This window comes from Martes martes (genome assembly GCF_963455335.1).
Source record: "Martes martes genome assembly, chromosome: 6".
Taxonomy (NCBI): Eukaryota; Metazoa; Chordata; class Mammalia; order Carnivora; family Mustelidae; genus Martes; species Martes martes.
In genome coordinates this window covers 72,500,750-72,517,539 of record NC_137893.1, presented here as the reverse complement: position 1 = coordinate 72,517,539, position 16,790 = coordinate 72,500,750, and the positions used below count along the sequence as shown (strand labels likewise).

Here is a 16,790-nt window from a genome sequence, read left to right as displayed (position 1 = left end):
CAGGAAAGGTGCATCTATAATTAAAGTTCAGTTTTCTGTTCAATTTTAAAAGCCAAGAAGATTCAACTTGACATTATAAAGATTATAACATGAAGGGAGGGGGACCCATTTAAATCTCTCAAGTGCAAGGTACTTGGAGAAATAATTATCTCACATTCATTCCAAATATATCTTTTTTCAGCCAACTGTAATAAATAGAGTTTATCTTTTTTCCAAGTTTGTAAGTGGATATCTACAGTTGGTTACAATGCTGAATTCAAGCTTCCTAATAAAGTACTAACATAGGCAATAGGTAAAAAAGTGTGGGGAACAAAAATGCTCTCAAATGTCTTTTGAGTAAATGAAGTGGTTAGAGAGATGGTACATCTATATTTTCAGCAAAACTTATTTTCAACAAAACCAGTATTTTATATTTTTCTCTATCATATATATTATAGTGAAATAGGAGTAAAATAGATAAAAAGACCCTATCATGATTAAAATTAAATTCCAAAATGAGTCATACAGTATTACAGCTATTAATTTGGTGTCAATATATATCAAGGAAAATGATGCCTGCTTATAGGGCCAGTAATTACTGAAAATTTTCACCAAGCTGCACATTGCAGGGAAAAAAACCTTCCCTTTCTGAAAAGACATAAATACACACAACCGGGGCGCCTGGGTGGCTCAGTGGGTTAAAGCCTCTGCCTTTGGCTCAGGCCGTGATCCCAGGGTTCTGGGATAGAGCCTGCTTCCCTTCCTCTCTCTCTGCCTGCCGCTCAGCCTACCTGTGATCTCTGTCTGTCAAATAAATAAATAAAATCTTAAAAAAAAATAAATACACACAACCTACATATCCCTTATTTTCTCAACCTCCCCACTACATATGTGTATAATCTGTATAGGAAATAATATTTCTTTTGTTTGCTTCTTTCCTTATATCCATGTTTCAAACTGGAGTAGACAAATCTCTGGAATTTGAGAATGCCTCTGTGTATACATGGCCAGGGATAAAGATGATTTGTTTTCCTCATGCATCACTTGTACATGAGGATTTGAAGGAACAGGTAATTTCACTTAAAATTTAAGTACCAAAATGAACACAGTGCTATAGAACAGAATATAAAATTCATAGGAAATCTGAAGATAAACAGTAATATTGATTATGGGGCAATTATTCAAATCATCTGCCATGAAGGAGTACTTAAGCATAAATGTTTTAGAAGTCCTGCCTTTAAAGATCAACATTAGGAATTTTTAATATGGATGAACAGATGGATGGATGGATTTTACCATTCCCTGCCAATCCCCCAGTTCAAGTAAATTTTTGGATTTCACATCAGATACTTAAGAGCATGTTGTCTCTTTTTTCCCCTAGTTAACGTTTTATTACTGAAACTCTCCAGGAGTCGTTGTAGAATAATAAAATAATTTTACCCATGCCATTAATTCCCAGAAAGAATTATGATGTTCAAGTTCTAAAGGAACTTTACCTTACACAAAAGAAGATTCAAATGGCAAAATAATTATAAATAAATTCTGAAGTGAGCTAATTTTATGTAGGCAATCAAGTATTTCAACTTAGAGCAATGACATATGATTTGGTATTGAGTCGTACATGAATATCTTTTATGATACAGTAATAAAATTCACAGTTTGCAGTTCAACGAAATCCAGTATCAAGACTGAAAACAAGTCCTCTTAAAAATTCCATAATATTCCCTAACATGTTTCTCTTTCTGGCTGCTTTCTCCATTTCTGTCTTACTTTTTCTCACCATTCAAAATTAACGTATTGAATTCAAAGTGGTTTAAAGGGCTTCAAAATCACTTATTAAGATTTTAATGAAGAACTTACATCTTGGACTGAAATTATGCTGGTCCATGAAGGTGATGGAAAGAGGGTCTTCTGCATGCAGAGTGCTCTGATCAGCATAACTTCTGTCCATAGCATTCACCATGTGAGTCATCTCCTGCCGGGTATTCCCCATGGCGTCTTTGCGTTTTTTAGCAAGCTTGCTGCCAAGGCAAATACAGATGGGAAACCTTAGTGTGAGGTTTGAAGGAGAGTTGACACCAGCAGTAAGTAGTTCAAGAAAGCCCAAGGATAAGAATACATATAGATGTAGTTTGGAATCTCTAAGTTTCCTAATTTCAGGAATTAGGTTGGATATTCAAATGACACCTGCTGGTAGCTATACGACTATTTGTCATAGGGATATTTCAACATTCAAGCGGTCAAACGAAGCCTTTCATTTCTCATTATCATTAAAACAGTCATAAATTATAACTATGCTTTATTAAAGCCATAAATAAATACTTCCTTAGTAAAATTGTTCAAGGAAAATTTAAGCTAAAGCTAAATTTTGTTTTTCGGGTAATTAATTCTTTTGATCACCTTTTATAAGTTCTTCTGGGGAATAACATGACTAGTTTTCCAAGTTTAATTTACTCAAGTTACCCAATTAAAATGCACAAAGAAATCTCATTCTTCATTCTCTGTTTTATCATTCAGGAAAAATGGAACGTGTAGCATTAATGCATTTAGCAGCATATTTATAACATTAATTCCCAACTTAATCTGGAGAATTGCAGAATTTACCACTGCTAGATTTAATGCAAATACACAAATAAATGGAAAAATTATATACTATGTAAGAAAAGTACCCTGAGAAAGGTTGAAAAATATAATGTTGACACATTATACAAATGATCATAATCTTGACTTATAGCCATGGTCAAATCCTAAAAATGTGTTTTAGAACCACATGGCAGAGTCTTAACTGAGGAAGTGCCTTATAAATGCCGCAGGTCAAGTATCTGAGGGGATTTAGAAATTAGCAGAGTAAGACTTTGGAACTACTCAAATATTGACATCTTTATCTAGGATGTGAAACATATTCTGGTTCTTTGTGAATGTTACACATAAAACATGCAATAAAAGACTATTAAATGTATATAAAACATTTATATCACATTAACAAAGAAATTTATATATAATATAAATAAAGGCATTCTAAAAGCCTGTAGTAGCCAGCTTATGTTTATGGCAGCAGTTTATGTTGCCTTGGAATTATTCCTCAGTTGTCTGAAGAACGCCATCTCTCAGCTAGATCATTAAGTAGGACATATTCTTCTCATTCTCATTAGAATCTATCCTAGAGTAAATATACTACAAATATTTTTTTTAAGGTTCATGTAATGGTTGTGTTTGTGTCCAAGGGCTTTTCTTTCACAAAATGAGTGGCAATTTGAGACACAGTCTGGATTTTTCTTCCTGAGTACTATAGTACTTGGCCTCGGTGGGAGGTTCATACCCAACACACCCAATACACTGATATGACAGATTTGGCACTTAAAAAAAATAGTCAGAAACTAGGCTTTAGGATGCAAATGGCATTACTTTTTTAAAAGAAATAATAATAATGGTAATGACAGTACTAGTAACAGGACAACAATGACAAAACTGTAACAAGAACTACCACCACCACCATCACTACCATGACCATTACCATCCTCATTTATTAGTAATATTTGCTGCATTCATTGAAAGGGTTATTATCTCTTTTTTCTAGGCTAAGGGGTAAAAACCCTGCAAAAATCTTATAGATTCCAGACAGGGAATACAGATGACTGCTGTTGCTAGTGCTAAGACATTGTGTGGAAGGGTGGGGTTGGTGGAGAACTGGAAAGCCATTTAGGGGGCAAGTAGGCCTAAGTGACTACTGGCATTTAATCCCAGTGTTGAGCTTCTGATTTTAAAAATTATTTTTAAAGACAAGTCATGAATCTGAATATTTATGTTCAATTTCCTGATTTTTTTCAAGTTGATCTATTTCTTAAGACCATGTATGGGGCAAATTAAACATCAGCAGGTCATATTTTAAGTCTGTAGACTTTACTTTGCAAACTTATCTCTAGACCATCATATAAGGTATTTGTTCTTTGACCTACAATGTTCCTTTCCCTCCAATATCTGGTGCTCTTCCATTCTGTCTCACTGCATCAAGAGGCTTCTCTGATCCCAATACAACCCGCCTCCAGTTAGGTTTCCCTGCTAGGTGTTTTTTGTTTGTTTGTTTTTTAAAGCTAGGCATGGAGCCCAACACTGGGCTTGAACTGATGACCCTAAGATCAAGACCTGAGCTGAGATCAAGAGTCCAACGCTTAACTGACTGAGTCACCTACCCCTGCTAGGTATTTTTATAGCACCATGTTTTCTGCCTATGACATATATCAATGCATGGTTAATGGCAATGGTTAATGGTATCACTCTGTTTCCCCACTGTGTGTTCCATGGAGAGAAGACGATTACTCCTAGCACTTACAGTGTCTCTGGGACATAGCAGGAACTCAATAAATGCTTTTTGAATGGATGAGTTAGGCTTGTTATGCTTCACACTTTTCATTTGTTAATTCAACTAATTCTCATATCAACCCACTGAAAAAGGGATGAAGATTCTAATTGCATAGATGAGTTCACTGAGGCTCAGACAAGTTCAATAACTTGCACAAGGTTATTAATCTAATAAATAGTGAGGAATGACCTGGTTCTAGCTTAAACTGTTACACTATATCCAGTTGCTGACACTTTTTTAAAATGCCACATTACAAGTACATAATATGAAGCATCTACTAGGCTCTAGGAGTTAAACATTAGTTGTCATAAATTTGAGAAAAATAATGTGAATACAGCCAAATGTTTTGCCCCTTAAAAGTGTTAAAAAAGTTAAAAAAAAAAAAAAGCACAATTTAAGAAATAACTCCCAATCTTTGTTTCTTGGGGAAGAAGAATGAATTCATCCGTCAAAAAATTAGAGACTGAACTGGATAAAAGTAACACAATTTGAATATGGATTAAAAATAATGTTAAAATTTTGAGGATGGGCAGTTCAAAGTATTTATAAAAGACAAGTTTAAAGTTTGAGGCTTTACTTTAAAACATATATAATTTATTGTACATTTTGTGATTAAGGAAAAATAAGAGGCAATTATCAAATGTACAACAGATAAAGTTTTCATGGCAATGAAAGATTTCAGATTCACAAACCTTTGTTAGATGACAAATTATGGGGGGGGGGTAGTATAAACTTTGTTACTATTTGCCAGCCATGCATTATCAACTTGGTTTTTTATACCTGAACCCTCACAACAACCCTGTGAGGTAGGCTTTAACTCAGGTTATTACAAAATAAAAATTAACATTAGAGTTAAAGTGTTTTGGTCATGAGTAACAGTCACTATGACAATGCCAATGAATGTTAGCTCAAAGATTACAATTGGTTTTCTTTTAAATTTTATTTATTTACTTTTATTAAAAAAATCTCCAATTCAGGGTAGGTATGTTTAGATTAGATATGTTTAGATTTAGATTAGGTATGTTTAAGCAGCTTTAAAAATCACATATCTGTGACATTCTTTTGAATTATAATTATTAATGTTAACAGTCCTAAGTATTACAGTAACAGTACCATAACCTACTATATAGACTAGAATAAAGAAATGTTACCCAACCACTAAGAAGCCAATCCCATTCTAACATTATAGGTACATCAATGGTTAATGGTAAGCTTACTGACATTCTTATCAATACTTATTGATTCCTATACGTTTGATGCTTTTTTCCTCTCTGAGCAGTATGTGTGTGTGTGTGTGTGTGTGTGTGTGTGTGTAGAAAATATATGTATATATGGTACACTTCAGGACAATTAGGCAATTCATTTTGCAACTACTTGAGTTTGACAGATGTGCAAATGAGTTTCATTATCTAAGCAGCCAACAGCATAAACTTCTGCAGGTGGATATATGGGTGGGCTATAAAGAGGAAAAGTGTTCCATAATTGTATGAAATGGTACAGTTAATTACCTTTGGCTTCATCAAACATGATTTAACAAGGATATTATGATTCATCACAATAAGCTAAGAGCACTGTTAGTTTACACCTGCTTGTTTCAGCAGATTTTAAGAAGCCAAGCATTTATGATATTTAAAATATTGGCAGACCTCTGTTACAGTCATTGAGACTCTTACCAAATTTTATTGTAAAGCTAGCTTAAATTTACCTCATAAAATAAATACTGTGGGATAAATGCCACCAAACATACTTAATCACAACCCTTTAGTCTTAGAAGTTGGTGCATCAAAATTGATCAAGCAATGTCCAAGAATATTTTTTTACATCATTCCTTTGACTTGGATGAATACCCTGTCATCTTAGGTAAGAAACTGAAGATGACTAGAGAAATAGAAGGAACAATATTCTCTGTCCTTATTCAAACTAACGGTCCATACCTAAGTATAGGGTGAGCTAAGGGTTTGGAAGAGAAAAGGAAAAGAGGACACCTAGGTGTGTTTTGTGTAGGATAAGAGGGTTCTTTTGGTCTTGGTTTTATAAAATCATTGTCCTGTTTAAGTTATAATAAACTAACTCAATTTTTCTTTTCTAAAAAGATATTTTTTATTTCTTTATCATTGCAACATTATCATTTTATCTATTTGTTTTTAGAAGAATTTATTTTATTTTATTTGTTTTATCTATTTCTTCTTTAAACAATAGCATACTGCTTGCCTAGATGGCCAGACCAAAGGTGTTCTGAAGTTATAATCCATCCTGGATTCCTGGAAATGTGGAGAAAGATGTTATCACAGTTAGACCTGACCTGATGTATAGTATGAGGTATCATGTTTATAAGATACAGGTTTGACTTAAGTAAATAAATGATGTTTTGGGCTGTAGTCTAAAGCTACTAGTGGAAAATTATAAATAAAATTAAAAGTAGCTGAACATACAGAAATACAATATCCCTTTTTAAAAAGATTAACAAAATAAGTTAATGGTTAACTTTATATTTTAGAGCCCAGAAAATATCATCAAAATCACAAACATTTTAAGATATTTTTGTTTTTGTTTTTTGAAAAGGGATACTGCATCTTTAACACATGTAAAGTTGTATATCACCCGTTTTCTACTTACAGGTAGTAGGAGTAAGAATAGTAGCTCCTCCTGGCAAGCAAATCACAGACAGTGGAAAAAGAGAAGCAATGGTGAATGAAAAGCGTGACTCTGTCACATTCAATAAAGCAGAAAAATGTGTGTTAAAAAATAAAATAAAATAAAATAAAGTAAAATAAAATAAAAGTCATGTTTTTTTTTTTTTTGGTTTGCATTTCAATTTGCTCATGCATTTGGTTAGATATTTTTTTTTTTGCCATGCAATTAAACAGACAGATATGCAGTAGAAAAATAAAATTTAAAGTACATAATTTGGAAAACAGCATGCTGATATTTCTCTTGCTGCCAGAAAAATTTTAAAAATTAAATGGATTGTGTATTTCAACATGCAGTTAAGCATAATATTATCTATTACCATCAAAAAGCCATGACAGATGGAACTGCTGTGTATAGAACTTGTACACTAAATTGACTATTTTTCTTCAAATACAGAACATAAATATCTATTAAGTTAATATAGACTATATGCAGAGTAACATCTAAATTTCTAAACAAGTTGTTATATCTTAATGGTACAGGGATGCATACATATATTATGTGAATATACATATGCCCCATGCACTATATATACACAGAGATATTTCCACAGTAGATGTATGTGATCATAATATCATACACAAACATTTACTGTATTGAAACATAATTTCAATTTATGTTGGGAATTATAATGTATTCATGCTGCACATTTAAAATATAATACATAACCAATGAAAAAATGGCATACATTTGGAAATAATTCAACAGCGTTTAAATTAAAAAAAAAAAATGACATTGTGTTTTGAGAGATGCACTATCCCTTTTCTTAGCCTAAAAACTTACTTTATATATACCCTCAGCTGTAGAATTTTACTAAATTAAATTCCAAACCATATCTTTACACAAAACTCAAAAATACATAGAACTTTTTTCAACATAAGAAATATTCCTCTGTCTATTATTCCCAGTAAGGGATAAAGTCTTGAGAAACTTAATTTCCCATAAAAATAAAGATCATAAGAGACTAAAATAGTTTGGTCTTATATTAGTTTTATTATAAATTTGTGTATTAAGAGGGAAACATTATATATTAAAACTGATTAAGCTTGATACTATGCAATATGTTGTTATAAAATCTGTGCCTTTGTGTATGTATAATAAAGATTAGTGATTAAATCATACATGATACATGTGAGACATACTATATACGAATTAAAGTCATTACAAAGTTGCTTAGATAAGGGATTCACATAATTTAGTTCTAATATTATATATTGGAAGGAAATATATCTAAATATGTAGCTTTCTCTGTCTATAAAATTGCAACTTTTCCTAGTCATAAAGGTTGTGGTGAGGAAGAGAAACAAAGGCCCTGGTATACTTTCTATCAAAAGACAATCAATGCATAATTATGAAAAGTCAAATGTGAAGCATTTTAATAGAGAGGCCAACCATTTAAAATATGAACCATAAAAAGAATTCGTACATTATGCAATTTTAGACAGTTGCCAGAGCATTTTACCCACACAAAAATAATCATGCTTAGAGATCATTTTGGTTTACTTTAGGAAATTTATGTTTCACATTTTTTTTGTAGTTGTTATTTCTGAAACAGAGGGCCATGGATAATGAAGGCTACTATAACATTTAAATAAGTGTTGAATAAATAACAAATAAAACCAATAAGCTTAACCCAGTTCTAACTAAGTGAGAACATCATCAGAGGCCAACTTCATGCTCTCCTTTCCAATCTGAAGGGACTGGAATGGTTTTAATTGTGAAGCAAAGTTTAGTTAACTCTCTATAAACAGTTTAGTTAACTGCAAATATAAATTGAAATTAAATAGAGACATAAGATCTGAGAGATTACAATCAGCCATTTTATTGACCTTGATTGGCAAATTCATATTACTAAAATACTTAAACCTTCCTGTCTCAATTATGATGTATTCTCCAACCACAGAGGTAGACAACAGCAAAAAGAGAAAGCACTATTAGGGAAAGCACGTATGTAGCTAATTTAACACAAAATACTATAATGCATACCTAATGTTTCTAATGCAGATGTGTCTTCTCCAACATATATATCTCCAGGGGATAATTGTAAAGAGGCAATACATTAAAATAAACTCTGATGGATTGATTAAACATGTAGTATGAGTCTTATCTATACTGTTAATGATTTGAGTATAAAACAATCCTAATAGTATATGATTTAATGTAATGTAAGCAACATCATTTAATATTTGATATAATCAAAACTTTCAAACACATCTATACACAAAGCTATTTTAGGACTGTACTCTGCATGTAAAGACTTGTTTAAAAGTCCTTCCAAACTGCAGTATAATCTAAAACATATGATTGGAAGGATTGGAGAGTTGTATCAGTTTCTAAGATATGCCTTGCAGATAATGACATTTTATAGAATGGAAAGAAGTTCAAGTTATAAAGACTGTATACTTTGAAATGTTTTTCAGCAGGAGTATACTTTAATCTCCTGAATAGAGTTTAGTTTAAATTCCAGTAGGTCTTAGTATCTTCATAGAATTCCAGGAGATGGCGGTATTGGTTGATATTGTATAAAAGACTGATGTTCAATTAAAAAAAAAAGACTCTTCATATTAATGTGCTGAAATATCTAGTCAGCGAATATTTAATATACAATTTCACAAAATAATATTTAGATTCTTCTCATCTCTTACATGTAGCCAACATTTAGAAAAATAGAGAAAGAGTACAAACTAATTCACAGACCATAATCCAAGTATCATAATAAATACTTTTGTCATTATTAGTAAATAACATTTCAAAATGTAAGAAATGAGTATCTCAAGTTTCTCTGCATCTGAGAAATTTAAATTCATACATTAATTTCAAAGTTAACTTGATGAAAATATACCTTTATATCCAAAATCAAACTGCAAGGAACTGATAGGAATTTATTTTAAAACCATGAGAAATAGACTCAGATGCTGGCAACATTGTCAAAATTCAATTCTTCTTGTTTGTTCTATTTCAAAAGAGCTCAGGAAAATAAAACATTATTTGAAAACTACTGACATAAATGGTAGGTGAATGAGACAGAACAAAATCAGGTCTTACCTTTTTTTTACAATTAGTATGACAACTAGGAGGAGGAGGATGAACACCAGAATTCCAGCACTTATTCCTGCTATTTTCACCACTCTGTCTGTCTGCTTTGCTGGGTCTGGAATCACTTCTGGTTCTTCTGTTGCTGCTGCTAAATGAATTTAAAAAATAAGTTACTGAAAGCAGCTAATTATCACAGAAGTGGAAATTAGTTCCAGCCAAAAATTACTACAAAAAGAGAACTTGTTTTATTTTATTTGAATAAAAACCCTGGATATATAAATACAAAAGCATGCTGAACTACAGCATAAGGAATTTAGGGTGGAGATAAGGGGAAATAAAGCCTTCTGAATAGGAATTCTGTTATCACATAAAAATAAAACAAAACCTAGAAAAGACTATCAAAGGGAATGGTGAACTACTTTTCTCCAAATGTCTGTAAAAGTCAGACACAAGATTTTTAGCCTAGGACACAGAAAGAGATGGTGTCAGATCTAGGATTCATTTGTTTGCTGGCCCATTCAGCAAACACTTCTGAACTCAAGCACTTGGTGCTGTGCTTGGCCCTTCACGGTAGATGTTAATAGCTCTTGGCTGGGACACAAGAGGTTAGGTGAAATAACGCCTTGTCTAACTAGTGGAGGTGTCAGGTTATGATTTGATATGAAATGATTTGAAAGGAATAGTTGGTTTGGAGGAAGAGAGAAACAAATACATCGAGCAACATTTCTCATTCTCTTTAAAAATAAAACCCAGATGATGAACTTGGGGAAACTGAACTTTGAAAAGATAAAGTTGTTTTATTTTTATTTTAGAAATTCTTTATTTCCAAAAAAACTTCTTTTTCCCCCAATTTCTTTTTTATTTAAATTCTAGCTAGTTAACATATAGTGTAATATTGGTTTCAGGAGTAGAATTTAGTGGTTCATCAAAACAAGTGCCCTCACCCTCCTTTTTTAAAGTAGCCTTCATGCCCAGCATTGAGTCCAACACAGCCCTTGATCTCACAACTGTGAGATCAAGACCTGAGCTGAGACCAAGAGAAGGACGCTTAATCAACTGAGCCACCCAAGTGCCCCACAACAAGTGCCCTCCTTAATACCCATCACCCATGTAGCTCATCTTCCGCCCACCTCCCTCCAGCAACCCTGTTTATTCCTTATAGTTTAGAGTGTCTTATGGTTTGCCTCCCTCTCTTCCCCCCCCTTCCCATATATGTTCATCTATTTTGTTTCTTAAATTCCACACGAGTGAAATCATATGGTATTTGTCCTTCTCTGACTTGTTTTGCTTAGCATAATACACTCTCTAGCTCCATTCACTTCATTACAAATGGCAAAACTTCATTCTTTTTGGTGGCTGAATAATATTCCATTGTACACATATGCACACACACATCTTCATTTATTCATTATACCTCTAACTTTCCCTCTTTCTCAAAGCCACTCCCATCCCCCAGATATATACACAATCAAAAGCATAAACCTTATTAGTCAATTTACAAGTTCCACTAACCTTCTGAAGCTATTTTCCTTTTACCTTATTAACCTTGAAAACTGGCAAGAAAAGTATTTCACATTTTGCAACTACAAAAACTGAGGTTTAGAGACACAAGAATAGATTATAAATTGCTCAAGTATAGTAACAAAACCTAACACATCTTCCATCTTCTAAAACAGCATTTCTCAATGTTTCCAGATCTATGGTCCCTCCTGTTAAGAGTCTGGGTGACAAGAGTATGGGTGACTCTCAGAATTAGGTACTTGGGGAAACTGCCTTAAAGCATCCACAACAGCATGAGGAGATGGTGGCTGAGTGAACAAACAAACCCCTAAATTAACCTCATACCTTTCCAATGGATAATTAATAAATTCCTTTAAAAATGATCTATTGTTCTGTATTTTAATTCTTTCTTTAGCGTCTCTATCTTGGCTTCCAAACCCCCTCCCTATGCTTTGATTCCAAGTTCTGCGTATCTGCACATCTCAATATCTGTTCCACTTTCCTGACCAGCCACAGTTTCTCCCCAAAAGAGATGGACACAAGATTACTGATTTTTTAATTTTCCCAAGTAGGAAATTAAAAATAACTAATATATCTAATATCAGTATCATTTCATAAAATAGTAATTTAAAGTAAAACCAGTAGGAAACATAGTTTGAAAAAAGTGTTAGAGAAACAGTTTACTTTGAAAAACAATTCACTATAACTATCTTAATTTATCTGATTTCAATTGGAGAGGATAAAACCTCTCCATGGTTCCATATTTCATAACTGTTATGCTCAAGTAGGAAAAGCAAGCCTTCAGCTTGTTTCTTCTGGTAAGCAAGGGAGTTTTCCTTTCTGACATGACACTTTCCATATATCCAGGCTTCAGGAAATTTCCAATCTCATTAATTATGAATAGAGGTAGTTCAATGCTTACCACATTTCAAACTATACATTACAGTTCATTTCATCAAGGCATGTATTAACTATATTGCAGATCTCTTCTTTCCTAAGAATAATTTTAGAAATATAGTACATATATGTGTATGAAAATAGGTAGAATATATTTCAAAGTTGGATATAAAGGTAAAGAGAATATATGTTGATTGTAATTCTCAAGTACATTGGTTTAAATAGCTTCAAATAGGGAGACAGAATGATGTAGAAGTCTCCAGGAGAAAACTTCAGTGCATACAAAAAAAATCATCATTATTCATTAATTAATGCTTATTCTCAACAGGTTCTAGGTTATGCTTGCCTTTCAGAAGGTAATGATGATGGCTTTGTGATTTGACATATCTCACAGAATTAAATGTTTGTGAAACTCTTTGAAAGAGCAATTCTTGTTCAGTGAGGTTAGAATATATTTAATAAACCATTTTAATTCAACAAATAAAGTTATGAGCTACCTTTCTAAAGATCTTATGCCATAAGGAGCATATATCTCCTAAAAATCTTCAGAACTGCTAAGCCTGCCAGAAAAATCTCAGAATATATGCAGATTCAAATATAAACTCCGATCCTGAAGTATTAACAGGCAGTCTTTTTTAAAAAAAATTTTTTTTAAGATTTTTATTTATTTATTTGACAGAGATCACAAGTAGGGAGAGAGGCAGGAAGAGCGAGAGGAGGAAGCAGGCTCCCTGCTGGGCAGACAGCCTGATGCGGGGCTCAATCCCAGGACCCTGGGATCATGACCTGAGCTGAAGGCAGAGGCTTTAAACCACTGAGCCACCCAGGTGCCCCTTAACAGGCAGTCTTAATACTTGCTGAGTTTACAGTCAGAATGGCTAAAATTAGCAAGACAAGAAACAACAAATGTGGGTGAGGATGCAGAAAAAGGGGAACCCTCTTACACTGCTGGTTAGAATGCAAACTGGTGCAGCCACTCTGAAAAACAGTATGTAGGTTCCTCAAGAAGTTAAAAATAGAGCTACCCTATGACTCAGCAATTGCACTACTGGGTATTTACCCCAAAGATACAAATGTGATCTGAAGGGGCACTGTACCCCAATGTTTATAGCAGTATTGTCCACAATAGCCAAACTATGAAAAGAGCCCAGCTGTCCATCGACAGATGAATGAATAAAGAAGAAATGGCATGCATGTATACATATAATGAAATATTACTCAGCCATCAAAAAAATGAAATTTGCCATTTGCAATGATGTGGATAGAGCTAGAGGCTATTATGTTAAGTGAAATAAGTCAATCAGAGAGAGACAATTAAATGATCTCCCTCATATGTGGAATTTAAGAAACAAAATGGGAGCATAGAGGAAAGGAGGGAAAAATAAAATATGATATAATCAGAGAGGGAGAAAAACCATAAGAGACTCTTAACTCTAGGAAACAAACTGAGGGTGGCTGGAGGGGTGGGAGGTGGGGGATGCAGTAAGTGGGCAATGGGCATTAAGGAGGGTACATGATGTAATGAGCACTGCATGTTACATACAATTGATGAATCACCTAACTCTACCTCTGAAACAAAAAATACACTTTATGTTAATCAACTGAATTTAAATAAAATTAAAAAGAAATACTAGCTGGGTTTAATGATTAAGTAACAAAACTGACATAAAGATGGTGGGTAAATAATTTCAAATTCAGAGATGGAAGAATTCTTATAAGTCTTATTAAATAGATTTGCTGATGAGTTAATCTAAACATATTTTCAGAAACAAAAAGCCAAATATAAAAGTACATTTCTGACTAAAGACACTGATAACCTTGCAAGTAAGTGTATTCTGGGTATAAAGTAATGAAACTTTTATAATCTGTTATGTAAAACAATGTTGCTATTTTAAAGTCATAGTCTATATGTCTTTGCTAAACACTGGACTTCAATTAATTTTTCCCAAACAGTTAAAGAAAAAAACACCAAGTTCATTCATTTGGGTTAAGTAAGGGTGCTTGTCTGTCATGATTACAACTCTGGTGCAGAATTGCTCATCAAAGTTTCAACATCATTATTAAACTTGAGTATTAGAAGACTAATCAAATTCTCCAGGAACATATGATTTGGTGTCTGTTTTCCCTTGATTGTGAATCCCCCTTAAAAATCTTTAGCTGTGATATTTACTATTATTATTATTATTACCAGTATTTTTTATTAAATGTCCGCATAAATTTATTACTTTAGATACTTTAATCACACATATTTTTTTCTAAGTTCTTGGCCTACTAGAACCAAGGAACATAAATATCCTATTTAAAATCATTCAAGCTTAGAAGATTCATTAATGGAAATACAGAATAACCCCTAAGTGAGCATTTTCCATTTTCTTCAAGAGAGCAAAAAGCTATTATAGTGACTGAACACTTGAGCCCTGTTTATAATTTATGCACATACACAAAGGCGATGTGGAACACCTCTTTCAGAAATGCTTTCCTTTGCCATAAATCTTTACCTTTTTTACCTGTCAAAGAATATTCGAAAAGTCCCATTGTTCTGAAGCCAAAGGCAGCATAATTCTTTGGACAGTGAGAAAGAACTAAAGGTGTATTTCCTTTTAATTGAGCAAATTTAAGTGTTGCGGGGCACCTGGGTGGCTCAGTTGTTAAGCATCTGCCTTTGGCTCAGGTCATGATCCCAGGGTCCTGGGATCGAGCCCCACATCGGGCTCCCTGCTCCACGAGGAGCCTGCTTCTCCCTTTCCCACTGCTTGTGTTCCCTCTCTCACTGTGTCTCCCTGTCAAATAAATTAATAAAATCTTAAAAAAAATTTTTTTAAGTGTTGCATTTTTTTTCAAAATAGTTAAAGTGACCTCATAAATTGTGTCCTTCCTCCCACTATGTAAAAATAATTTACCTAAAAACTTTAGGTAAAAATTTTAGATTAAAAAATACAAATACCACCTAAATATACAAATTTACCTAAATTTAAAAGCTGTGGTCATAAAAAACAGTCTTCCATTTTCATGATGTACTAGAGGTGGAAGCCTCTAAGTTCAATATATCAGGTGATCTCATAACAGCTTTAGAGGCACTGTGATCCTGTAAATTCCACAAATTCTCCGGGTATTTCATTAGTGCTTTCTTTCCTTCTCAGTTTTAATTCTGAAGATTGTTTACACTCACTTCTCACTCATTAATTTAAATACTATAATCAAAGGGAGGAAGATGGCAGAGGAGTAAGGGACCTAAGTTTTGTCTGGTCCCTGGAATGCAACTAGATAGTTACCAAATTATGCTGAACACCTGTGAACTCAACCAGAGATCTAAGAAAAGAATTGCTGCAATTCTAAAAATGGAAAAGAGACTGCTTTTTGCAAGGTAGGAGGTGCAGAGAGGTGAATCTGAGGGAATATATCAAATGATAAAGTATAGAGGAGGGAGCCTCCATTTCCCAGCCATTTGGAAGTGGTACAGCAGCAGAGCACAATATCGGAACTTTTAGAAGTCTGCTCCAGTGACAAATGTCCCTGCCTGAAAGGCACACAGGTGGCTAAGCAGGGGTGGAACACTAGGTGGGACAGTCTGGTCTCAGGATCCCTGGGATCACAGGAAGACTGAGGTGCCTGAGTGTGGCAGAGTTCCCAGGCATTGGAGTGGGGAAGCCAGCTGCAATCAGTGAGCCCTGGAGTGGACTTTCAACTCGGGATTGCCATAGATCATGAACCATGGCATGGTCAGGTGACCACTCTCTTATTAGGGGCCCAGTAAGTGGCAGAAATGGGGTGAGCCCCCCCTCCCTCCATGGGAAGGTCTGCATGGGTGCCTGCTGCAGGAGTCTTTAGGGTTTGGAGACTCCAAATGGGGTCATGTGTCAGTGTCTTGTGTCACCCAGGTCAGTCCCAGGCTGGGTAAGCATGGAGTGTGGACAGAGACAAAGGAGACAGAAGTGACTGACTGCTTTTCTGTGAGGGTGTACTAAGGAGTAGGGCCCTGAGCTTTTGGCTCTGGGACTGGATATCAGATGCTGCCATTTTTATTCTCATGCTCTAAAGCAGTGCAGAAAGCTTTCAGGGAATAAAACCCATGTAGAGCAATCCTGAGCAGATTACTTAGCCTGGCCCCCTGGCAAGGGTAGTGTAGTTCCGCCTCAGATAAAGACACTTGAGAATCAGTGCAACAGGTCCCACCCCCAGAAGATCAGCAAGAACATCCAGCTAAGACCAAGTTTACCAATCACATAGAACTGCAAAACTCCAGCGCTAGGGGAAAATAGTATATAGAATTCCTGTTTATTTTCCTCATGGTTCTTTAGTCTTCCAGTTTACATTTTTTTTTCCTTTT

The 16,790-nt window shown here is 34.2% G+C and overlaps 1 protein-coding gene across 2 annotated transcripts in view; it reads right to left on the bottom strand.

The window, feature by feature from the left end:
- PTPRK (protein tyrosine phosphatase receptor type K) overlaps nucleotides 1-16,790 on the bottom strand; it is a 568,933-nt gene that overhangs the window by 30,121 nt on the left and 522,022 nt on the right. Inside the window, exons 14-15 of one of the 2 annotated variants that reach the window (XM_080807221.1) lie at nucleotides 10,076-10,214; nucleotides 1,840-2,000 (exon numbers count right to left, since the gene is read on the bottom strand). In XM_080807221.1, coding sequence (XP_080663347.1) covers nucleotides 1,840-2,000; nucleotides 10,076-10,214 — 300 coding nt within the window. The remainder of the gene's footprint in view (nucleotides 1-1,839; nucleotides 2,001-10,075; nucleotides 10,215-16,790) is intronic. The other variant, XM_080807222.1, reaches the window with a different exon arrangement.